Below are 26,039 nucleotides of genomic sequence, written 5' to 3' on the forward strand. Positions count from 1 at the left end.
TTTCATACCAGTTAGATTAAATGTTTTTGGCTTGTTGGACATTAAAAGGTTCTCTTTAGAAACTTTCCATATCAAAGAAGACTTCACATAATGATATTTGCAAATTCAGGGATTGTTTGAGGTCCTTTTTTCCCTGGAAAAAAAAAAATCATTATTAAAAGAAAAACTAAACATTGCTTTGAAGAATTTCAGAAATTCCTTATGCCCAGGAATGTCTGGTAAATCTCATCTAATTTGAATGAATTATCAGGCTAAAATGTTATGCAATGTTTAAACAAGTTCATATTTAAAAATACATTTCTTTTTATGTAGATGATGGATATTTGCATAAAGCTTTCAATTGCGATGGAGAAATGTTCATTGTGGAAGAGCTACAGCTGTTTCTGTCTCCTGAGCCTGTTCAGTTTCTTCAGCTGTCTTCTAAAAAGGTAGAGCTTCTGTCCCTGCGCATGGAAAGTGGCTGCTGTAATAGCTTGCCTCAGGCCTTGCTCTTCTGTATTGCTCTTCTGACTTTAAATAGCCTGTAAATACCTCATCATTCCATTTCCGTCACATATTAGCTAATTACAGAAGCACAATGCATGTTTTAATCTATAGAAAAGAAGTACATTTGTGTAAGATTATTACTGAACCAAGCCTCATTAAGAGAGATAGGGAAGGAGCTCTGTCCTTTACATGTTACACAGAGCTGTTTTTTCTCATTTATATCAGCATCTATTCTTTTAAGGATTTTAGTTTATTGATTTTTTTTTTATATAAGTACTAGAAAATAACATAACCCATGTAGAAAAGAACAGCTTAAAATCTCCTTCACCATTATAAAACAAAAACTCCCTCCTACATTTCTAGGGGATGCTCTATGTGGGGTCCCTGTCTCAAGTGGTACAGCTTCCAGTTTCGGGATGCCACCGGTACAAGTACTGCTTGGATTGCATCCTGGCAAGAGACCCGTACTGCGCCTGGTCGCAGGCTTCTCACGCCTGTGTTCTGCTGTCAGCTCAGCCTGCTGATCCAAAGTAAGTGACGAGCTGTTGTTTCAGCTGCACGCCTGACAGATTGCTTTATAAGTGCACTCTTACTGTCTGCAACGCAAAAGTAGGATGATTCCTAGAAATGGTGCTTTACAAGCTGGAATGTCTCCCTGGTTGTTACTGTTTTGTCCATGTTTTTATTTTCCCAGGAATTTAATTCAAAATGTGAAATATGGGGATGCTTCTCGCTGCCTTAGTGTAGGTATGTGAGCTTTTATTTTGAATGAGTATTTTAACAACATGGAATTGAAACGCTTGTTTCATGTGGTCACTGGAATTCTTACAATACAGAAAACCACAGGATTAAAATTATGCTCATTATTGATCTTTCTGAACTAAGAAAGATAGGAAAAAACCCCACACTCGGTACCACCTAAAGCTCTTAACCCTTTCAGTCTCAGTGTCAGGCTGAAACTCAGGAAGCATAAGTGTGACCCAGTTGAAGTTGTTAGTATCCCTCCCACTGCACTTGGCAGAAGTCATGTGACACATTAGCTGTCCTATTAAATCTGTCCCTGCTTTAGGATGCTGTTCTGCAGGTACATCACAAAAACTATTCAGAAGTACACTTAAAAAGAAGACTGTTATCAGCCATTGAGAATGGCTTATTAGTGAAATTGGGGTGTTCTTTTAAGTGTAGAATTTTGGGTGTGTGTTATTATTCATCGACTTTGTAATGAGTTGCAAGATACATGGCTTTCTGCAGTATCACAGAATATCTCTCTTACCTCCCTTTATGTCTTTTTAAAGTCAGCTGTCCTTAGTCTTGTCTATTTGAGAGTGCACTACAAATGATACTAGGACACTCATTGGGACAACTGAGAAACCTTTAAATATCTAATACAAACATTTCACAGTCAAATCTACACAAACAGACAAATCTGTGAAGCTATGTCATTAACAAATAGAAAAACTGAAGCATTCAAAGATTAATTTATTTACACATGGCTACATATGCAGGTGAGCCAAAAGCAGATTAAAATCTGGAAGTCTTAAACTTCTGGTCCTGCATCTTTTGGTTACACATCAGCAGGAGTACGGGCAGCAAGATGCACTCTTTGCCCTTATGTCACTGACAGAGTCAGACCTCTTAGGGCGTTTCTTTGTCTTTACTGCTTATATGTTCATTACCTGTTTTCAGACTGGTAGATTCAAACTGATAACGTTTTTGAACATGTATCTGGCTTTGTACGTTAAACTACATCTTCAGTGTTCTTACTTAAAAACATTATCTTCATAATTTCAGAAAACGATGTGAGAAAATATCTCTTTACACTTGGAAACAATGTTCATCTTAAATGTGTTCCTCTTTCAAATCTGGCAAGAGTAGTGTGGAAGTTCAATGGGAGCCGACTTCAGGATAAGGACTCTAAATACCTCCTCTATGATGGAGGAATAGCAATATTCAATGTGACAATGGCTGAGTCTGGATTCTATGATTGCCTCTCAGCAGAGAAATCCAAAGCAAAGGAATTCTTTATCACTGTGGCCCGTTACGCCCTTTATGCACATCCAAGTACAGAGAAGGCGAACGTTATTGCCACAACAGATAACATTAATGAAGCAGAAGCTGTGGGTTTTCAGTCTTCAGTACCAACTTATTTACTGAAGGACGCAATAAAACAGAAATCTGTGGGCAGCCAGGAGGAGAATTTCATTGTTAAATTCCTGGGCGCTGGTTTTGCTCTTCTTTTCTTTTTCTTGTTCACTTGGAATTTCTACAAGGGCCATATATCTCTGCCTTGGAAGATCAGAGAAAGCAGCTCACAAGACACCAATGCAGACTACTTGGAAAATCCAGAACTGACCACAGGAGGATCAGGGGCTGTAAGGGAGAGTTCAGCCGTACAAACAAACAAGTCTTTTCTTAATGAATAAATGCTTGTGAGTTTTTCTCCAGGAGCACAGCGCCAGTGTTCTGTGCAACACAGCACAGGGTTTGCAGAGAGCTTGCAGCTCGTGGAGCTGTTTGGTTAAGACAGCGTGTTTCCTGCTAAGGAACGTGGAATGTAGATTTGGGTAGGAGTCAGAAGCTCAGAACTGAAGATGACCAGCTGCATTGTGCATTACATAGCCATGTTACTGGTACTTCTAAAAGAAAAAAGCCTTCTTGACGCGTTAGAACCATAAGAATAAATTTTTTTCAAAAATTGACTCTGATCCACTTTTTTGTATTGTTGGACTCGCCCAATTACTGAAATTAATACTTCAGAAGCTAATAATACTTAGCATTTAGTGCTTTTCACCTTCAGACTTTGCGTTTAATCTACGAATAGCAACTAATTAAGTCTCCCAGTGCCCCAAGGGGTTGCTACTACCCTCATTTTTCATGAGGTTAAATTGCTTGTCACTGACCATAGTATTGGTGTCAGATCTAATGCTTCCTTAGAAGTTCCTGAGTCGTCTTCATATCTGCCTCTATTTTCCTCTCTTTTCTCTTTATTTAACCTTTTTTAAAATGTTCCGTGCATTTATTTTTCTAATGTGTTTTTAGTGACATCTGTGATGCCTCTTTTCTGTCAGACACTTCTGTTAGAAGTGTCGTGAACTGACTTAAATACTGCCTCATTGTTCTGGATTTATTTCTAAGGTTTGGTCAAAATCCAAACTAGGTAGCTCCTTTTGTTAAAGGCCATTCGAAGTTGAGCATTTTTTTCTGAATCACTTTTTTCATTTTTCAAATAAATGTTCACCTGTATTTTCTTGTTTGGAAAATAACATGGGTTCTCTGCCACTGAAATTCCTAAAGAGAAGGCTGTACTGCCTCACTCAAAGGGTGGACAAGAATTCTACGGAGTGGACATCTGAAAATTAAAGGCTGTTCTGTTGGCCAGCTGTGATGCCATGAGCTGCCAGGCTGCATGTCAGTAACTACCAGTGCGAAGCAGAAATGAGATCTGAGGTGCTCGTGTCTCAGAGTTTGAAAGGGAATCTACTTCCTTGCAGGGTTGTGTTACCTATGTTCTTTCTCCCTGTATGCAAAGGGTTTTATGGAAATTAACGATGCAGATTGGATAGTGATGTGTAATAACGTAGGAAGTGATCAAAATTTCCATTCTTCCCTCTGGGGACTCTCGGTCGCTTCCCTCAGTGGAAGGAAGTGCAGATGGAAAACAGAACCCTATTTCAGAAAATCCTCACAAGGCTACCAGCATTTGGTTTTAGCTCAATTCCTGCTGATCTAATTACCCTAATTTAAATGTGTAAAATAATTAGCTTCCGAGAATTGCAGATAAGTTACCGCTAACAGGTCAATATGAAAGATGCCGTGCCCTACTTTCAGTGGTATCTTCAGTGCAGTTTTAGTCCTGGTGTCACTGCTTCCCATGATAGAGAGAGGAGGCAGGAGCTCTGCGGTGCTCAGTGGTGCGGCAGCGCCAGGGCAGACGTGGAGCTGCTGGTTCCATTGCCAGCTCAGAGCAACCATCCACAGCTGCTCCAGCCTGTGCCCTGCAGTGACCTGGCTGAGCACTCAGCAGAGCGCTGCAGAAACACGTGCCTCCCCAGAGCCCTGCCACTGCTTCAGCTCTCCTGGTTCCAAAAATCTTCTGTGCTTCTCAAGCAGAGCGTTACCTCAGTACGCTCAGAGTACGCCTGATGTTACGCTTAAAATTATTAAACTATTACATTATTGGCAGCAAACTGTAGCCCCAAACATGAGTAATAGCAGTGCAGACATGGGAGACAAAGAACTACACCTGCCTCAGGAAAACTCCCTTTTCAATGGCTCACAGAAAAGAGCGGAGGTGAAATGCTGAAAGCAGTGTATGAAGTGGTGGTACTGGTAGTGTTTGTGCTGTTAGTATTGAGCTGTGAACACTACTCCCACCTTTTGTTGTAAAATTACTAGTACAAAGCTTACTGTTTTGGTGCAAGTTCTGAAATGGTTAATGCACAGAGAAATTAATGTGCGGAATTGCATGGGATTAACAAAATCTCTCTTGGGAACATTTCCCATTAAAGTGGCCTGATAAGTAAAGAGCATAAATGGGGTGGGGATGATCCAGCAGCGGCATAACTCAGCTGTGCTGTCTGCTCATGGGAGGCTTCGTCAGAGTAGTGGAATATTTTAAGGTGAAGCGGGCATTTGTGGGAACTGAGTGAGGAGGATTGGTGTTCAGTCAGGGTCTGGGAGGAAATGCAGAAGCAGCGTTGTGCCAGAGCCAAAATTCAGGTTCATTACTGGACGTGTTTGTATGAGAAGCTTACGCAGTTATTACCTGCTCTAAAAACCTGTAAAACTGCATGTGTGCTCATACACTCATCCACTGCTTCAGAGTTACTGATGTGATTTACTTAAAGCTGAGAATAAGTGCAGGCAGTAGAACTGATTCACCCTGCCCAGCGTAGTTGATACCGCTCCATTTTGATGGCTGTCACAAGTGACAAATAGTGTTCACGAGCAGGCCTCCGTCCTGCTTGTCTTAATGTGGGAGCACCAGGCTGGATACACTTTGGGCTTTGCCTACGAACACAAGCAGCAGCGAGAACACCTGCTGTGTGCAGAATCTCTACTCTGAGGTGTTGGATATAAGGCTAAAATAGAGCAGACACGAAGAATCGGTTCCTGGACTGGCCTTCTGCTGCCTGCAGCAGGCCAGATCACTGCTGTGCCTGCCCTTGTGGTTGGAAATGCATCTTTTCCCCAGGCCGACCTGTTCAGCTGCTGCTTCCAGCCCTTAGGGCATGTTCCTGCGCTGGCTCAACTGAAAAGTACTCTTGTATAAAGTTTATTTCTGCTGGGGAGTTTTTATGGCTGTGTTAAAGTCACACCGTATGCTTTTCTTTGATTAACAGATTTAAGCACTTTGATTCTTTCAGTATGGAGCAGTTCTGATCTTTCTCATGGCTTTGCTGCGAGCCCTGTGCTGTTGTGCAGTGACCTGGGCGGGGGCAGCGAGCCGGGCACGTCTCTGCCCGGGTATCTCAGCCGAGGGCTGCATCAGCTCCTTCGGCCACAGCTGCACGCCGGCAGTGGCTGCTCACTAATTACCCAGGCTCCTTCCCCAAGCCTTTCCAGCATCCCTTCTTCCCACGGGATTTTGCTATTTCCTAAAAGTGTATTCGTAGCATGGGTTAACTTTCCACTTGTATAGACTACACCATGAAAGACAGAACAATAAGAAGCGACCTGTTTCTGATACAATATATCTAGACTAAGATAACATGGGGTTTTTCTTTGCTTTTTGGTTTGTTTTTATTTTTTCTTGTGTGGGTATCCAGAGCCCCTTGAGCAACCGTGATCCAGCAGCGCTCTCCCCGCGGTGCCCGGCTGTGCGTGCCGTGGCGCTGGGCTGTGCCCGGCTCTGCTGGCTGTGCCCGGCAGGTGGTGCCGCCGAGCCGCCGCCGGCCCCTGGAATAAAGTCGGGAGAAGGAGCGGAGAAATGTGACCGAGATGGGGCAGTTGGTAGAGGGAGGAAGCGAATAGGAGAGAGAAGGAGGAAAAAAAAAAAAAACTACACGAGAGAGAGAACAAAGAAATCGCGATCCAGAAGGACAAGAGGCAGAGGTGGCTGGGCTTCTCGGGCTGCGGGGAGAAAGTTGCAGGGCTGCCGGAGCAGCAGAGAGCAGACGGCTTTGTCTAAAAGGGCTTGCAAAAGCACCACCTAATCCTGCTGCTCCCCTCCCATGCTGAAGGGAAGGAGGGAGCCTGGGAGCCAGAACGCAGGGGGAGCTGCTGGGGAGCGCAGCGGCCGGGGCAGTGCCCGAGTTCCCCGCGGAGCGCCCGGGGCTGCCCCTGGGTGTGGGCTCCCGCCGGCCGGGGGGGTCCGGGCCGCCCCTGCTCTCGCTGCCCCGTGCGGCCGGGGGTTACCGGGCGTTTCGAGCCGACCGCAAAACTAGCCGATTTCAAAGTGAAATTCCGGAGGAAATTTAAAGAGCATCCGGATCCGGAGAGAGACAGAGGAAGAAAGAGGAAGGGAGAAATAAATCAGAACGTGGAGAGAAGCTAAGGCAGCTGAAGAAAGGACGGGAGAGAAAAGAAGCTGACACCCAGGCAAAGATGGGGTGAGACTGGCACTTTTTTATTCTTGAATTGCATTTATTATTCATGGCAGCTGAGCTATTTTTAACGTAACTGCAAAAGAAATGAAGGTTTTATATTGCTTTTTTTTTTTTTTTCCATACTGTGAGCTTTAAAGTTTAGACTTAACCTTTTTATTTTGGGGATTAGAAAGTAGATAATTGCAAGTCTCTGGAACTTCTTTAAATAAACTCCTGTGTAAGGGAAGCCTCTAGTGATACATATGTTGCACAAAACCCAAGCTGGGAGGCTGGGTGGGACGAGTGGATCTGGGCTGTGTTCGCAAACTTTTCCAAAAGTTGAGAGTTGGAGATTTTGTTCAGCTGTGGCGACTTTGGCACTCAGCAAAATGGATCCTGTGTGCATTTCTAAACGGGTACGCAGCTGACTGAAAATCTCTGCACATTTATGATTCCCCTCCGATTTTCCTGTAATGAAATAATGCTGCGTGGATGTGGCAGTGGATTTTGGCATGGAAACAGGAGCTTAGCCTGGTATTTAATTTATGCCCTATTTATAAATCTCAGTCATGTAAGTTGAAGGACCTGACACATTGTTGTGAGCTTCTTGTGTATTAAACTCTTCGTGGCTGTTTGAAAGCACAGTGGATCAGTGTGATCAACCCCCTCCAAATGTGTGGGTTTGGCATTACAAGACAAATTAATAAGATTCTTAGGGGCTCGTTTTCCTCTTGTTGATTTTCCTCATGGGCTGTCTGGATAAGGTGGCTGAGCAGTCAGACACACCTTCAAGGCACAGGACGGGCAGAGGCGAGGAATCAGAAGTGACAGCAGTGTGAAGCAAGCCTAGATCCTTTGAAGCTGGCAGAGCACACGCTAATCCAGGTTAAACCAGAAAGTGTCCTTGTTTTCCTGTAACTTTTCCTGTGATGCACAAAGTTACGGTAAAACTCCTAGACCTGCCAGGAAGGGTGTAGCAGGCAGATAGGCTGTGACTAGCTAGAGTAATTCCCAGGGGTAGGGAATGAATCCTGCTTGGACCAGCCACAGTTAACACCCCGCAGTCCTTGTGGTTTCTTCAGGGGACCACCAGCTCCCATGGAACAATCTCTGAGCCAGTGTTGTCACCTCGGACTGCTTAGGTCTCCCTGTGTAACTGTAGCAATGTAGTAACAAACCTAAACCAGAGATGATGTTTCCTCCCAAAATTCCATGTTTCCACTTATCTCCTGAGTTAAAATGTCTTTTTGCTTGTAGGTTGATCACATGGGGATATTAAGTAGCTTTTAGCAACGTTTAGATTCCTCTCAATACAGAAGAGTTTAAAAGCGTAGCACCTTTGAATGACGTCTGGCAGTTGGTTTTAGTGAACTTGTTTTTGGAGCAGGGATTCTGGGCTTTGTTCCTCCACGTGAAATGGTTTTGGTAACATCACATTCTGGTTTTCACAGACAAACTGTCGCTGGGCTCTTGTATCCACAGCACTGTGGGTATGAGCACACTAGCACTTCCTCTCTGAAGAATATCATTGTAAATAACACTTGATTGTGAGGGAAGTGGATGTAGTTAGGTCCCAGCTGAGACTTCAGTAGTCACTTCTATTTCTCTGACTCTACTAAGTGCATAGAGAGAGAGAAGCACGAGTAGATGCAACTTCTAATTTGATCAGTAGAGAGTTCTCCCATTTCACATTTATCAAGGGATTCACCTGCTCTTGTGTGTAGTGCCACTGCAGTGCTGAGCAGCAGTTTGAGCTGGCCCTTGTGCTGGTTGTGCTCCTTGGAGCTCTGGCAAGCACAGGTCGAAAATGGCAGCAGACCTCAGTGAGCTGTCTGAGGGAAGGCAGGCATGTGTGCCTGGAAGTCAGATGGGTTCTGTGGCTTCCAGTGAAGAAATAGAGGCAGAATGCATTTTGGAGTTCATGTGTGTCTCCACCTCTTTGGTTCTAATTATTACTGAACGTATTTTTTTCTGGAATGTATGAAGAATTGTTTAGTTGCAGTCTAGCTCTGCTGTTGTCTAACGATAATTGCTCTGCAGCCTTCCAGCAATGGTCTGTGTGCGTCAAAAGAAAGAGCTATTGATGCTCAGTAGCAGAAGTAGTAGTTGTCTCAGGAAAGTGAATGTGTAGGTTGTGTTACAGGCACCCAGTTGCAGAGTGTTCAGCAACCAAGATGCTCTGTAGACAGAGACTGGTTTCTGAGAGAGGGAAAAGAAAACCAACAAGGGATATGTTATGTCTTTAAATGCCCTTGGTCCCCGTTCTCTGTGCCTGACCTTGCGTGCTTGCTGCTGTTCCCAACAGGAGCATATTCAGCCGGGATTCCTTTGCTGCCCTTTATCAGCAGGCAGGCCAGGAGGCAGCTGCTTTTCATTCCTATGCTAAACCCTGCTGGGTAATCTCTTGGGAGCTGGGGGAGGCCGCAGGGAAAGCAGCCCACAGCCAGCTTTTAGCTTCCACTGCCGGAGCTTCACTGCTCAGCCTTCCCTGCGTGGCTGCTAGTAGAGGAGTCTGGCCTCTGCCAGTCCCACCTGGACTCTAGCAGCATCTAAGCATTTTGCCCAAGGTGACATGATGCAGCACTGAATGAAGGCAAGGCTGTAGCTCAGAGGGCCTGAATACCTGCCTGATGGTTGGAGTAAGGGGCTATGAGCCAGCCTTCCCAAATTTTATTCCTACGGCAGTTCAGTGTCATAATCACGTCCTGCAGGCCAGTGCCCAAATCCTAGGCGGGCAGTATCCGTGCACACCCTCTGCACCCATTTATGAGGAAGCAATAGCTTCCATGGACTCTGGAGGGAGAGACCCAGTCCCCAACTCAGGAAAAGTTAGACTTTCAGAAGAAAGGCAATGCAAAAGAAATGAGGTTTGATTCTGCAGTCCCATTAGTCCACACTTCCTCAGAAAGCACTGACATGCAGTCAGCAGCTATTCAGGCTGCTGAGGGAAGATAAAAGGAAACAAAGATAGACAGCAGTGGAGGAGGAAACTGGTTCTCACGTCCTCTCTGTGCTCCAGTTCTGCCTTTTGAAATACTGGGCTCTGGCTGGCTGGAATACATTCCCCCCAGCCTGTCCCAGTCACCCCCTCCCTCAAATTACCCAGGACCGTGCTGCATAGTGAGCTTTTTCACATGAGAGCGCGCTGGCCGGAGATCAGCAGCAGGCAGAGCCCTGACGCAGCCAGCGCAGCCTCCCAGCTGACTCAGCGTGGCGCTGGGCCGGGCGCCAGAGCTCAGCCACATATCTTTGGTGCTCACATGCTCTCACGCACCGCCCCTTCTGCTCTGCACAAGCAGGACCCATCCAGGAAAGTAATCCTTGGAGAGAAAGGACTTTGGGAAAGGTTACAGTGAGAATTGCAAAGTTCCCACCACAGCAGCTGGGAAGTCCTTACCTAGTGCTGGCCGTGGACCTTTATCAGATGACCATTTTGGGGGGGGGACTTGCATGGCTGTGCGCTGAGCCCAGCTGCAGGGCGCAGTGCAAAAATACATTCCTAGGTCTCTGTGCTTTTGAAGGTATCCCGCTGCTATCAGCAGGAATACCATACCCCAGAGCCCCTCGCTACCCTTGTACCTGCACACTGCTGTGCCCAGTTCACAGAAACGAATGATTCTGCTGATACGGTACTTTGTGGTTTCTTATATGGCATTTTTGATTCTGTTTTTAGGTGAAAGGGGACTACAGACTGCCTGGATGCAGAGCAAGGTATTTTAAATGATCACCCTCTCTGCATCCAAATGCAGAGACTTCTTTCTCTGACAAGTAAATGAATGTCCCTGCAAAGAGAAGCTGCAATGAGAGAGAGGAGGTGCAGCCTGGGGAGCAGCACGTGAACCTCTAGAGGTGCCCTTGGCTGAACCCTGTCCAGGAACACCAAGGCAAATGCAGTTAACAAGGGCTGAGCTCAGCCTCCCCAGCACGCCCCAGGTGCTTCTTTAAGTGCAGCATCTGTTTGGGAAACGGTGACTAAAAGCTTCCCTTTCCAAAGCACATACAGCAAGATTTCTTTCTGGTCATGCAACAAAGGGGGCAGGTGGGCAGGAGGTAGTAATTCAGTTAACTAAGTAGGCATGTTTCAGGTGGGTAGACAGGATGGCGAGGCCAAAATTACTATGGGAAAAAAATAAAAGATTCTCAGTAGGAAAAATCCTCCAGATTGCACGTGAAAAATGGAGAAAAACAAGGACACGAAGCATCAGCCAAATGCAGAGGTGCAGTCAGAAACACCTCCCCACGCCCTGTGTGGAAGCTACTGAGCAAAGGCATTGCCGGGTGCCATAAAAGATCTAAAGCAAAGAGTGTTTAAAGAAAAAAAATAATAAAAGGGTTTATTCTTCTCCCTCTTTTTCTCTCAAAGAGGTCTGGCAGGAAGGCTGTATTTTAGCAGTTGCCCTTAGGTTTGGGAACCCACTGAGGAGAGCGAGCCTGTAACTGTCAGTGGGATTTTCCGAAAGAGATGGTATTTGCATTGGAAGTACTCCCCAAAAGTAAACGCAGCAAAACATAGTTTCTCTGAGAAGACCATGCTGTGCAAAGAGCCCAACAGGCAGCTGAAACTGGGGTGTGGCAGAGAGAAGAGAGCACACAGTGAAACATGGGAGCTGCCGCAGTGCTGTTGAAATTCAGGCACAGAGATAAATGTTTTGCTGAGCAGTTCTTCCAGGGGCTGGCTGTCCCTTCCTGTAACCCAGGCTATCCCTTAAAGTGGAGGATGTTGCTTCATAGCATTTTACACTGTGGGTTGTGGCTGGAGGTGGCAGTGGGGAACATGCTCTGTTCCCAGCTCTGTCTATGGCTCCTGTGGTTTAAACAAAAAATCTCTTTGCTTTTTTATTCCTGTTTGGTTATTAGACCCATCTGCTGGATTGAGAGTATTTCTCTAGTGAGGATTAGAGAAAGGGCTTTGTAAAATCCTTCCATTAGAGACATCCCAAGCAAAGGGATTAATGGTGGCTCTCTGCTGCAGGTATAGATGTGTGCTGAGACCTCTCTGCAATGTGGTCTGTGTGCTAGAGCTGGGCAGCCAAGCTCCCTGGTGTCAGCGGCTCTGCTTCAGCTTGGATGTTGTATCGTGGCGTGGTGGGCCCATGGTGCCTGGGGATGTGCTGCTCCGTGTGTCACATACACTGCAGATGCTTCAGGGGAACAGAGCTGGTGCCAGTCCCCGGTGCTGCCTCTGAGCTGGCGTGGCTGCAGGCCCACTTGGAGGGGCCTCTCTTGGAGGTGGCACATTTCCTTTTCTGTTGCAGGGGAGATTCTCTGGCGCATTCTGTCTGTAGAAGCACTGGATTTCTTCAGAAGATCTTACTTAGGAACAGGCTTGCAGGCCTGTAAAGAGCCTGTATCCAGCGAGGACACTCAAGGACAGCCCATAAATCTACTGACATATGTGTTCAGATTACACAGAATTGGAGAGGCAGCACTGGTTTTAAGCTCCTCCAGATTTTGGTACTTTTTCTGCTCAGCGTTCCCCCACAGGTGAAACATGGCCCTCGTGCAAGGGAGTGAACTGATGCCATCTGTACCTCCTTGGCACGGGGCAGTTCTTGCAAGGTATTCTTCTCCAGGGTCTTGGCAGCTTATTGATGTGTCCCAACGTGGTGAGGCCCCTCCCTCAGTGCTGGCCAACTCAGTCCCTTTGGCTTTCTCAGTCCTTGCTACTCTGCTGAGACCATAAATTAAGAGGACAAATAATGATTTGCTCACGTAGCAATGGTGGAATAAGCAGCTATTCATTAAGAAATCAATTTGGACACTGTAGTAATGAGAATAATACAAGAATCAAGGTAGAAATGAGAGCAGCGTGCAGTTCTGTGTGTCATCTTGATGACCACTGGGTCGAACTCCACTCAGTGAGCAAATCAGCAATGATTGATCCATCCCTTCTGCTCCCGTGTCATCCCCAGACACCCAGTGACTTTCTTCCACCTTCTTTAAGGAGAATCAACAAGAGGAGGTAGCTGAGTCTGTACTCAGGCAGCATCCTGGAGCCAAGTGCTTTGGCATTACAAAGAACACATTAGGAATAGCTGGATTAGCTGTTACAGGGACTCCCAGCTGGGAGCAGGAAAAGAAGAGTCAGCATTTAGGGATGTGTGGTGTACCTAGCTTAAACACTTAAAACACATGGGAAAGAGGACTGTAGTGGAAGAGAGAACATGACAGTTTGAATCCTAGGCACTTTCAAGACTATTTTTAAATGCTTTGTAGTGTTTTTGGAAACAAGAGGCCAGCAGCTTGGCCAGAAGCAGGCTGATCACAGGTGGCTGTTCTTCAGACATTACCCTGCTCATGCATCTCAGATTCGGCTTTCAGCACCTGTGCTTTTCCTGCTCTGAACTTCCTTCAGCAGGTATGCCTGTGCCCCACAGTATTCCCTGTGTCCCCACCTTGCTAACGCACTCAGCTGTGCCAAGCTGTGTCAAACCCTGCTGTGGTTCCCTCCTGCTGAGAAACTTCAGAAAGGGTAAGGTAGAGCCATTTTCATTTGTGCCTTGTTAGAGATGTACCCCTAGATCTGCAGACTTCACAGGCTCTGTTGTCAGGACCTTCCCAGACTTCACCTCCCCTGTTCTCACACCAGTGTAATCTCAATTCCTTGCTTTTTTTTTCCTCTCTCTGTTACTGCTGCCTACTCTCTCTGTTTTTCTTGTGCTTCACCTTTTAGACCCTAGGAGAGCTTTTGTTGTGTAGTGTTTGCTTTAACCTTGTCGAACAAGTATGTGGGTACTGAAAGGAAGGCTTCCACACTAGCCAGCATCCGATGCAGTAAATTATTTTACTAGCTAGATATATTCTGTATCATTCTGCTGGATTTAAAAAAAAAAAAAAAAAAAAACTTTTTCCCCCTCCACAAGGATGGCAAAAAGAGCATGAACATCTCAGTGCTGTTCCCAAGCAGAGCACAGAGCTCTCCTCGATCATTACCTACAGAGCTTCAGAACTGCTTCCTAGAAAGCATTGTTCACGTGCCAGGCTGCTGCTGTACTTGGTGAGAAGGCAATAGCGTGCTGGTCTCATAACTCTATCTTAAGAATCCATTATTAGGGACGTGCAAATTGGCAGCAACTGTTCCCGTTTACAGTGAGGAAAGGGGAGATGTGAAACAGAATTTCAGGAGATTCTGCATGTTTTAATTCCCTCAGAGGGAGTCGGGTGCTGGAGTTCCCTCCTTGGCACAGGGTAGGCAGGTGGAGTCGCAGACATGCCCTGCTGCTGTTGTTGGCAGTTGGCTTTCTGTTGGAAGCAAAGCACATCTGGTGTAACTCGCAGCCGGCCTGCTTGCAAAGTCTGCGTGACTTTCGCATTTGTAACTGAAAGGGAAAGACCTGTCAGAGACAGCATGAAGTTCTGTTGCTCCAGGGAAGACCATAAGGCAGGAAGAAACATATGAAAAGTGTTGAGACAGCAGTGATCACATAAAGGCATGAAAGCAGAGCTCCCTCCCCCACCGACACCAGCAGTGGTGCAAATTTCAGTGTACGTGGTGCATACCTCCTTGCACCTGAGAGCAGAGAATGGGCATGCATGCCCGAGCTCTGTGTTCTGGGTAAGCAAGCAGCCAGGTCAGCTTCACGCCAGTGGAAAAAAAGTAAGCAAACCACTGTGAAGGTGGGCATGTTCCGATAGACATTCCAGTGGCATTTTAGTTTCCATTCCTGGTGTTAAGAAGGAAGGTAATCCCCAGGTGCTGCTACAGCGCTGTCCCTGTAGTCGGAGGAGGAAAATCTCCAGGAGGGTCTGAGAGCATTGTCGGGGCACATGGCAGGGGCTGTTAGATACATCGCTTGATCTGAAACCCGCTGCAGTCAGCAGGAAGGTTTCCATTGATTCCAGGAGCAGACGCTGCTGGCGAGCGGTGAGCACAGGAATAACTGCTGTGCGTGTGAGGGGTGATCTCTGAGGAGGGCTTTCCGTCACGGTGTCACTGCAGCCAGCGTCACGTGTGCATGACTGGAAACATTAGAGCCTTCCAGGCTCCTCTGTGGCCCTCTCCCAACAGCCGGCTCCTGCTGCCAAAGGGATTTGCTCTAGTTACACAGCTCACCCAATTATCTCCCATGACAGGGAAAGAAAACTTGTTCAGTGATGAGAGATCATTACAAATTACAAGCTCTGTGAGTTTGGGACAAACGAACCCCCCAAGTGCTGCCTGGTTGAACACTCTGTGTTCTGTGTGATAAATAACAGCTGGCTTTTTCCATCGCTAGGAAATGAATCACTGTGGAGGCAAAACCAAAAAGGAGTCTCAATCCAGCTAGGAGACCTGAGAAAGAAGCTGCTGGAGGAGAGGCGTGTACTAACTCCACTGGCCTGTAGCCTGCCTTACCCTTACTAACAAATGTCAACAACTAGGTAATGTCCTTCCTTTGTTCTTTCTGACACTAGCCCAGGACTTGGGGGTTAAGGTGCAAGAACGTTATTTTTCCCTAGCTCTGTAAATTCTGTGTCTTGAAGGATAAGTCGTGATCCATGTAAAATATCGTATCTGTTAGTGGAGCCCGGAGAATTTGAGTCTCATTTGAAAGACAGACTATGGCAGAATTAAACCAGCCAGAGAGAATGTTCAGAAGTGTCTGCTTCAGACCCTTGTGCAGTCTTCTTCTGAGTAAGAGATCTGAGTCAGGACTGTAACCAGTGGACAAAGCTGGGAAAAGGGAGAATTTTATTTCCTTCCTGAGTTTTGTTGATGCATTCAGAAAGCACCAGGTAGTCAGTCATCTTCGTTCTGTTCATTGCAGCTGTGAGAACTTAAAATAGGCTGGAAATAAATTTCTGGATTTCAGGGACTTGCATGTCACAGGACTGTGACCATGCTTTGTTTGCAGCTGTTTTACCCGGGGTTATGGGATACATCCAACCACATCAGGCTTCACTAGATTTGTGGAAATGGCCAGTGCCTTGGGTTTTAAACAAAGTAAAATGGAGACTGCAAGCCCTGATGCACCTGGTCTGTTGTGTCATGGAAACATTTCTTCCTGCCTCTTGAAATGCTCAGATTACATCCTGATGCCTGAGATTCAGTTCCTTAGTTCAGCTGAGATATTACTGGTTACAAAATCCAGGCAGTACTTGCTTTCATGCAGCAGCTGCACGTTGTGTGGTGAAGTGTTTCCTTTAATTCATTCTTAAGTGACTTGCTTTTAATCCTGCAGCATGACCTCTCACTGCAGGATGTGCTTCCCAAGCATGAGTCAAGGGGGGAAGAGCTGTGCTGAGGGGAAGGCACTGCTTGTGTTCACAGCCCAACCCATCCTCCATCTATTCATCCATCCATTTCCCCAGAGCTCCAGCTTGGAGATACCTTGTGAAGTGCAAACATAGCAGCCAGAGAATCATATAGCTGGTGAAATCACCATGAACTGTGTGCTTAGGTGCCAAGGGATAGTGAAAGAAAACTTCAAATCAGGCTAAAAATAATATAACCACTAATGATTAGCTTAACTTTGCCACACCAGCTGTGTTGTGCAGGACCATCTGGTACGCAGAACGTGAGATTGTGATGTCCTGTTTGTGTTCCTACCTGCAAGCTGAATGCTGATCCCTGGGTGAATGTGCATGTAAGGCTTGCTAACCTCGGGGTATATAGACTGTTGTTGCTGGTATGACTAGGCTGTGGTCTTTGGAAATGTGTGAAGACAACTGCACAGGACAGAGAAGATACAGAGGAAGGTAAAAACCTCTGCCTATAGTCAAACACCCTTGGTGGCTTTGTTACTAGGTCCATATGAGCTACAGTGCTTAGCTCCTGCTGTCACAGATCTCTAGATTGGAAACAAATAGCAGAAGTGCCACTGATGATGCATAATGCAATGCAAGTGACAGAAAGTCAATCCACTTCCCCCATTGCTCAGCTTCCCCTCTGCCCTTACAGCACTGTTCATCTCTGTTGCAGGGAGCAGCCAATCTTCAGCACCAGAGCCCATGTTTTCCAAATCGACCCCGCTACCAAAAGAAACTGGATCCCCGCCAGCAAACATGCCTTGACTGTCTCGTATTTTTACGATGCCACGCGCAATGTGTACCGGATCATCAGTGTGGGAGGCACCAAGGTAGGGAGCATTTGCTGACAGCATCGCAGTTTGAAAGCAAGTTTGTCTCCAACCAATGTCTGTTCTGCAATTGATGCTTTCGGTGTCATGTCGATTGGTTTCCAACATGGGTCACCCTGGTGTCTTTACTGCAAGGAATGGAAGGTAAAACACTGCCTCCATGCTTGATTGTATTCAGTATTGGACAGTAGACTCTGTGCTAGTGAGAAGTGTGCTTTCTTCTCTCTCTCTCCTTGACTCCTTCCACTTTAAGCGTGCAAAACAGATCTTTCTAAGAGCCTTGGTGGTGTGATAAAACTGACCCACATAGATAGAATGAACAAACAGAGGTGAGGCAGTCTGTTCAGCCACTGCCCCCAAGACAAGGTCAGTTCTCCCTAAACTGTTCTTGACAGAGATTTTTCTGACTTGCTCCTGAAGACCTCCAGTGGCAGAGGTTCCGCAGTCAGCTCAAGCAGTTTATTTTGTTGCTACGCTAACCAGCAGTGTTTTGTAATAGCTTGTGCTAAGTGCAGTTTAAGCCTTTTACTTCTTGTTTTTTGTATTCCTACTTGCCATGAAAATGGAGAACATCAGAAAGTTGTTCAGTCCCCAGAGACATTCTGCATCTTCTCCTTTCTTCCAGCAATGGAGGCCCAATGAAGCTTGTAATACTCAGGCTTTCTTATTTATTTTTTCTTACAGTAGACAAGAAGATTCACATTTGTTTGTATTTCATAGCAAGACTAGAAAGACTTTTGGTCACCAGAATCCTGAATAGCTGTTTTATACATTAAAAGCAGAGCTTCTACCCTGCGTTCCTAGGGTGCTTAGTGATTATGGTGATCCAATACTACCACCCTGGGGCAGTGGAGTGGAGTTTTCTCTAACTCATTTTTGCCTCCACAGGCAATCATCAACAGCACTATCACCCCCAACATGACCTTCACAAAGACATCCCAGAAATTTGGACAATGGGCAGATAGCCGAGCCAACACAGTGTATGGATTGGGCTTTGCTTCAGAACAACACCTCTCCCAGGTAATATGGCAGGTGCTGGTGAAAACCTGGTCCCAGTAAGATGAATATCCCTGAAACCCTGAAGGAGGGATCAGCCTCAGGAGAAAAAAAAAAACATTGGGGCCTGATGTAGTGCTGTTTGCAGTGTGCTAAAACCTAATTCAAGATGCAAAGATACTAGGAAGTGGTTTCAAGTAATTCTTGTAGGGTGTCTTGAATGTTACAAAATGAATTTGGACTTAGGGCTCCATGACAATTTAGCTACTCCCACAGTTCTGAGTGCTGGAATCATGGGCAGGTACGGGCTATTCCCTCAATTTTATTATTAATTGAAGATGAAATAGAAAGCACATAAAATGAAATAATGAAGAGAGGAGTAACCCAGACATTAATTCTAATTTCTTCTACATTTCAGTTTAGCAGCAGAGTGACTTTTCTGCTCCCTTCTAGTTTGCAGAGAAGTTCCAGGAAGTGAAAGAAGCAGCACGTTTGGCAAGGGAGAAGTCCCAGGATAAAACAGAACTGACCAATCCTGCCCTGAATATCACATCTCACCAGGTAATGCTTGGGAATGGGCATGGATAAAGCTTACTGCAGAACAATGGCTGCTAGGGAAAATGGCCACTGCGCTGATCTCCTCTAGTAACTTTTGCTTCTGTCTTTTCTGCCCAAAGGCTTTCTTGATAGACACCGAGGTTGGAGATTCACTTTCTGATGACACCTGTGGCCCTGAGGTCACTCTATTGAAGCACATAAAGTGGATAAAATAATTACTGCTTAAGTGGAGCTCTTGGGAAGGTTTACACTCCTCCCTCTTTGTCAGTTAAACATTTGTCTTGATAAAACCATGCTGGAGGAGGTCTTGGGTTTTCTGTTAGTGGTGGTGGTAGTGGTTTTTGGCTTTATTTTCTTCAAAGTTGTTGGCTCTCTATGGGCTCAGCATAACGATAACAGGCAAGAAACATGCAAGAATACACATTGCTTGGCTGAAGAAGATAGGAAGAAGGATGCATGGCATTTCCAGCCATTTTTGTTCCCTTGCTGGGGCTGCAGGGGAGTTCTTCTCCCGGGTGTCTCTGGTGGCTGATCATGCCAGTCCACAGAAAGACAAAGTGATTTCTTAGCACTGGTGACTGGGGAGTCCCTGCTAGACTTCTTCCATTTCTGTCCTGCTTCCACTATAGAACAGAAGGAGCTGTGCTATCAGTGCAGAAATCACTGTTTTCTACCTTGGGGAAATCTTCACTAAGGTCGAGATGCAAGCATGGCAGGCAGCCATTCAATTTTGTTTTTCCCCAGACCAGAAAGCTTAAGCTCATCGCTTATCATTCTCACATTTGTCACACTTGCAGTTGCTGCCTGTCTCCGTGTATAACTGAATCAATTCCAGCAGCAGGAGGGTGGAGAGGAGAGGATAAGCTGTGGAGATGTCTGCCCATCTTGTTCTCATGTTGCAGCAGTTTAGCATTGATGGTGAAGTTGCCCTCCCAAACAGTGCTCTCCAGAGGTGGTTATGTATTTCACTGAGCTCTTGGCAGAAGGAGAAGAGCTGTAGGATGGAGGACGCTGCGTTCTCTGGGTTGAATACAGATGGAATGGCAGCGGGAGGAGGAGGGAGTGTGAACAGTACCTTGGCCTGCAGGGAAGAGAGGGGGAGGTAGAGGCAGTGGCTCTGAAGAGATTGGAAATGTTATGTGGAGTGGAAAAATGGACAAAACTCACCTAGATTTTGGCTCCCACTAACTTAGTCCCATCTTAATATGTTGCAAATGAAGAAGAGAGTTGAGTAGAGCATTTGTAGTAGAACCAAGACAAGGATTTGTGGCCAGCTGCAGCCATGAGAGCTTCCCTGGCTGGGAGGCAAGCTGGGAGTGGAGAAACTCTCTGCTATTCTGTTTAGATCAGGCAGAATGCAACAGTTGTCACAATAGGATGTGTCCACTTCCCCCGCACAGCCATGGCAGAAGGGATGAGGTGATCAGAAGGTGGTTTGACACACATCTTGGAAGTGGCCTGAGGCTCAGTTCATTCTTTGTACTTGACTCAGCAGTGCTAAAATGGCCTCAGTGTAAGCCCATGCTCACCCTTCCCATTCAGCATGCTTCATCTCTCCATGAGGGAGCTCACACGTAGGTATGCATGACCCCTGCCTGCAGCCATCTGGCAGCCAGCACATAGCACAACAACACATGCAGTGTTTGCTGCCACGTGGGCATGCAGACCTTGTCCTGCTTCCCCCAGCCTTTACGTACATCATCTCCTACTATCCCACTACTGGTGTTCAGTCTCTGCATTAATACAGCTTCAAACATGAGCTTCATCCTTCAATAATTGATTGTTTTTCTGTTTGCAAGTGAGCAGAGAGCAGATCTGTCTCCTGAAATTAAATCAAGGTTCTCTGATTTTCTGCATTTGCACTGACTAATTTAGGCTTTAGACTTAAGAGGAAATCCCAGGACAGCAGCTCTTTCCCATCCTCTAGTACCTTTTAGGTCAATCCCCATCCTGTTTTAGCATCTCCATCACAGAGTAACTGTGGGTACTGTGAGCAGCAAAACATTGTGGAGCGTCTTTGACTATTATCAGTTTCAGTTGAACTCAAAGGGGCTAGTAGACCAGAACAGAAACTTCTGCACCTTGCTTGCCTCACTTTCTCCACCTATAAAGAGCCTTGTGGGGCAAGATGAAGCAGGGTTGTGTTTTGCAAGTCTTGCTTCTTGATTGCCCTCTGGAAGGCTTCTTGAATCTAGTGTTCAATACATCTTGTGGCCAGTCTGGCTCTATTTTTGGATGTCAGATGACTCTGAAGACAGGTGGCTGTCCTTATCACAGGCTTTTAAGGGCTACCTATCAACTCCAGTGGGCTCACCAGCCACCTGGTCTCACAGCCCTCAGCTAAGAATCCCAAAATCTCATTACTCACAGAGTCTTTTTATAGCTCAGTTTGCCATGTCTGTGCCAAGTTTCTTCCCTGCTGCGTGAGGAGACCATGAAGACAGAGTCTTCTGGAGGGACTGAAGGATATAAAGTCTGCTTTGGATTCTCTGTGTTCATCTCTACTCTGCTGTCAGTTTCCTCCAGACTGGGAGGATTAATCCATCTCTTCTAGCTCTGATGTGCGCAGGAACACGGAGCTATTAGAGAAAGGGGTACACTTTGGGAGTATGAGTCTCTTCTTCCACGCCTTTGAAAAGTGAGTGACAGAATCATCTCTGCAATAGCAGAGTTTCCCTCCCTTGAGCCTCACAATCCCAGTGGTATGTGGAGTCTTAATTCAATGTACTGAAATGAGTTGCAACCGAACCCAGGTGGCATAGCTAGGTTTATGTTCAGAGTTTATTAAGTCTTTCCACTGCTCTGAGAACCAGCAAGAAAACGATGTTAAGAATTCAGTAAAACCCTGAAGCAGCCATCCTGAGCAGCTTGGCGTGTTGGGCACAGCCATGGGACTCAAATTACAGGCTGTAACATCGCTGGCATTTGTCAAGGGAAAGTTGAGGGCCAGAGAATTCAGTACCTCAGGTCAGAAGGGAGGAATGGCTGGTGTGGGCAAGCTGTGAGCCCACCTGTTCAGGGTGTCTGTGCACTGGGATCACTGCCACAGCATGGCATGGAGGCAGGGAAAGGGAAGATGTGGCAGCGGAGCAGCTGCTGGAAGAGCTGAGCAGGACAGACACCAGCTTCCTTGTCCAAGAGAAAGCCCTCTGTCTGTGCAGTTTCTGAAGTCATAATTGTACCATGACTGATTCTGCTGAGTTATACACGAGGGTCTTTGCCATGACTTGTCATGTAGATGTTGAGCACAGCACTACCTAGGAGCTGGAATTGAAAGCTAGGGTCTCTCACGCAAACACAGGAAATGAGAACCACCCCCGTGAACCCAGGCTGTGAATGAGTTTGCAGGGATCCTGTGGCCACAGCATTTGTCTTCACTGCCGTATGATAACCACCTCTTCCTCATCCCTCAGGTACTTCCTAGCCCCATCATCAGCTCAAATGGACCAGGAGAAGATAAACTATTCCGGAGTCAAAGTGCTGATGTTGAGATAAGCACGGAGAAGGAGCGTCTGAAGAAGATGCTTTCAGAAGGGTGAGGCTGCTATGAGTTCCTGGCTTCTAAATTCTCTATTCTGGCAGGATTTGGAGCATGTTCTGTTATACTTATTTAGTTAGCTAAATAATGCCCCAAGTTTGCTGCTGCCCAAACTCTCCACTGTAACAATTTCCTTTCTCCCCATGTGAAAGTGTTTTTCAGTTCAGAGGTGAAATCTGCTGTTCAGGCAGCGTGGAAAGGAGAATGCTTTGTGTCTGCAGCAGGGATGAGTTCACGTCAGTTATCTACAAATCAGTAGTTTGCGATACTAGAGGATGTTCCCCCTTTTCCAGCTGGCCTAGGGCTGCATTTGTGTTAATTCCCCTGATGATTCCGGCAAAGTCCCTGCTACTTCTGGTCTTTGTTCAGAAGACTCTGGGCTGGATTCTACCCTGCAGCTCCTGCTGAGCTCCCAGCTGAACACTTAGAATATTCTTAAATTAAAAGCAAGTGTCCTTTGCTGCCTTCTCCCAAGTTGGGTGGTAGGGTTTTACTTAAAGCAAACTTAGATTCTACAGGGGTTTAAAAATGGATTCACAATCCCACATTGCCAACCCCCCCGACCATTAATCTCACGGTGTGGTTTCTGCAGTTTCAAGAAAACACACATGACCTCAAAGTTGAATATTATCTGAGGATAAAGGAAAGAGAAGCAGATTCGAGGACTGGAGGATGCATTTAAATTTGAGAAGTGAGATGAAAACCAATTAGAGAGCTGTGCAGGGTAGAGAGCATGATTTCAGTGCACATTTGCAATGTGGGGGAAGAAAACCTTTATAATAAGACTCTCGTGCTGTCCTGCACCTTTCCTTGTTCTTTTACACAGTTCGGTGAGTGAGGTCCAGTGGGAGGCTGAATTCTTTAGCCTCCAGGACAACAACAACAAACTTGTGGCTGCTCTCCATGAAGCCAACGCCAATGTGGACCAGTGGAAGAAGCAGCTGGCTGCATATCAGGAGGAGACGGAAACACTGCGGCAGCGGGTGAGCGCAGGAGGGCCCTTGTAGAGCAGGTCAGAGGAAACCCTGTTCCAGAGCCAGATGGTGCCCTTGACCCTGTTCTCCCATCAGTTTCCATGAGTGTCAAATTCAGGATGCTGTGTGAGTCTGGCAGGGAAGATGTGTCAGGGAATAAGGTCACGCAACTAGGGACCTCTCACAAGAGCTCCTTTATTCTGCAGAGCAGGCTGGGAGTGCACTGAGTCCCTGTAGGTAAAGGGAGGAAACCAGAGCACTAAGTCAGAATAGCAGCTTCCCTTCAGATACTCCAGGGTCGTTCCTAGCTGCCAACACTACTGAGTAAGGCCCGTTTTCCTCCAGAGTTGCACATCAGGACAGTCTTCTGGCTGCTGACAGGAAGGATGAACATTGCTCTATCTGCTATAATTAGCTGGAATCTAAGCTGTAACATCATGAAACCCGGGTGGCACAGTACAAACAAGTGCTTGTTCAGTTGGAATAATAGGATCTTTTGACCTACATAATGTCAGAGAGGTCGCAGATCAACTGAGGAGGCCTGTGTGCATCTGGGCAGAGGAGTGACAGTCACACGGTTGGGTTTCTTGGAAGGGAGGAACTGCAATGTATTCCAGAAAGCATGTTAGGACAGCTGGAATTCTGCTGGGAAGGGACTCTGGAGCCTCGGAGAAGGAAGCATGAAGGCATTTCACTTCTAGATTGTGCATTCAAAAGACAGCAGGGTTTTATAGCAATTAACAGCTGTTCCCACTTGATGACTGTTGTGTGGCCAGTCTGTGCAGTAAACAACCATCCCTAAGGATTCACTGTGCCTTTTCCTAATTCTTAGTGCTGGAGTCAGGCGGTAGAAGAGTTGTGCAGAGCAAATTTTCTCTTCTGCAGCAGGAGCCTGCCTTAGGTATAACTGAGATCTTGGCTGTGCTTTACGTGTATGTGCATTTTCAGGGCTGGCTGGCATGAGCTTCCATTTCTTTGCCATCGCTCTGTGAATTCTCAGCTGTTTGGTGGCTGTTCTCACAGCCAGGAGACAGGAGTTAGGCTTTCATGAGTGAGGGGCAGCCAGGGGGGACTTTGTGGAACTACAGAATAAACAACTCATTGGAACATCCGAACGCTTGTCCCTAAACCAGGACGTTCTGGGACCAGAGCTGGTTGATTCTGGCTGTAACCGTGTGAACTTCACAGCTCATGGCCACAGTTACATGAATCCTAGTGAAGGCTGCCCTTGTTTGTGGGAGAGTGTTTGGACTCAAGTTAGTCTATGTGGGAGTACTCAGTGCTGGAGCTGTGCTTGTGAAGCCTAGCACAAGCCCTTTGAGAGCTTGGGCTTCATCAGCAGCTGCTACAGACTTTCTGACTAGCCTTTAAAAATGAATCCTTTTCATGAATAATTTAAGCCACTGGGCTGGATTTTTCGGGAATGGGAGGCACACGTGGACAAACCTTTCCTGCCAGCTATGTTCTGACTGAACTGCAATAACTCCCTTGCCCACAACAATATCTACCTGGGGGAGAGGATACAAATGGTGCTGGATCTGACCATTGCTATGAACTATAGGCTCGTGTGCTTGATGTCAGCCAGTCAGTATTTTCTGGAAGTGCAAGGCTGCAGGAGAAAGCAGAGATAGAAACTCTAAACAGGGTTTTGCTGCAGTGTGTTTTTGCGTATGATCTATGCAGAGTGGAAGGAGGGAAATTTTTTTCCCAGCAGCCACAGGAGATGAGCTGTTACCCTGTTGCAAGCTCAGTTGGGTTTGCAAGAGATCCAGAACATGGCAGAGAATGCCTGTTAGTGATAAGATGTAGGGACATTCCTGTATCTCTAAGCATATCTCCCTTTCTTCTGTGTAGGTAGCAGAACTGGAGTCGCAGGGGGCTCATGACTCCTCCAGTGAGAACAACAAGGAAGAGCTAAGCCAAACCCTGGAAGAGCTGGAACTGCTGATCAAGGCTAAAGACGAGGTAATATCACCATGAAGTAGAGGAAAACCTGAATCGGGGTGGCCTGTCAATCACCAACACCCTGTCTGTCATTCATAGCTTGTCTGAGATCAGATACCTCATGCTGTTACACACGATGCTTATGCAAGCCAGGAGCCTTCATAAGCCAGCACAGGACAGGGGCATAGAGAGAGGCAACAGGTACAATGGAAATGGAAGTTTGGAAAGGGAGGTGTTAAGGAAGACAAACTTTGGAGCTGAGTATGGTTATATGATGTTTGGAGTGATGGAAGGAGCTTTTATTAAGATCTGTGGTGGGAGCTGGCCCTACTGTGACAAGGGTGGATCTGGTGTGATGCTCTTCCCCCTTGTGTTTTAGGAGATTCAGATGCTAAAGAGCCAAAAGTGTGGCCGATGGGAAGCAGAGGGCGAGCGTGAGGAGACGCTACAAAAGCTCCAGGTAATGATGGCAGATCTGGGACACCTCTGCACTTGGAGCAGAGAGACCATTTCTCCTTTGAGCTTAAGAGTGAATGTTGCAGAGCTGCCAGACCTAACACTGCCTCTGGATGATGGGGACTGGTCCTTGTCTATGTCTGCCTTCCTCCACCCAACCTGTGTCCCTCAGAGATGCAAGACAGGATGCCATCAGCAGGCAGTGGCAAACTCAACCTGCGCATACTCTCCTCTGCCTCTTGCTGTAGACCTGACATGGGACACAAGAGGGATGGTGGTGTCCTGTGATGTGTCCATCTCTCTGAAATCCTGCTCAGCCTGCTGGATGGCCAGCAGTGGCTGAGGGAAAGGAGTTATGGCTCAGTCTGGCTGGCAGGAGGGATGCAAGCTGCTCTTCACCTCAGGGCAAGGACACAGATGGAAGCACGATCTGTGCAGTCTCTGGGGGCACTGCCTGTGTTTGCTTATCTGAGTTACTGAAGAAGGAGGGGATTTGTCACAA

The 26,039-nt window shown here is 46.5% G+C and overlaps 1 protein-coding gene across 9 annotated transcripts in view; it reads left to right on the top strand.

Annotated features, from left to right (window-relative positions):
* HOMER3 (homer scaffolding protein 3) overlaps positions 1-26,039 on the top strand; it is a 38,564-nt gene that overhangs the window by 6,755 nt on the left and 5,770 nt on the right. For 6 of the 9 annotated variants that reach the window (XM_021378577.1, XM_021378578.1, XM_021378579.1 and 3 more), the window contains 9 exons: positions 313-428; positions 850-1,016; positions 16,915-17,071; positions 17,960-18,091; positions 18,521-18,628; positions 22,039-22,160; positions 22,990-23,146; positions 24,992-25,102; positions 25,461-25,541. In XM_021378577.1, coding sequence (XP_021234252.1) covers positions 313-428; positions 850-1,016; positions 16,915-17,071; positions 17,960-18,091; positions 18,521-18,628; positions 22,039-22,160; positions 22,990-23,146; positions 24,992-25,102; positions 25,461-25,541 — 1,151 coding nt within the window. Of the gene's footprint in view, positions 1-312; positions 429-849; positions 1,017-1,180; positions 1,234-2,277; positions 3,186-6,299; positions 7,038-15,229; positions 15,375-16,914; positions 17,072-17,959; positions 18,092-18,520; positions 18,629-22,038; positions 22,161-22,989; positions 23,147-24,991; positions 25,103-25,460; positions 25,542-26,039 lie in introns of those variants that run through there. The other 3 variants (XM_021378585.1, XM_021378586.1, XM_021378580.1) reach the window with 3 other exon arrangements.

Source organism: Numida meleagris, chromosome 27 (genome assembly GCF_002078875.1).
Source record: "Numida meleagris isolate 19003 breed g44 Domestic line chromosome 27, NumMel1.0, whole genome shotgun sequence".
NCBI classification, from domain to species: Eukaryota; Metazoa; Chordata; class Aves; order Galliformes; family Numididae; genus Numida; species Numida meleagris.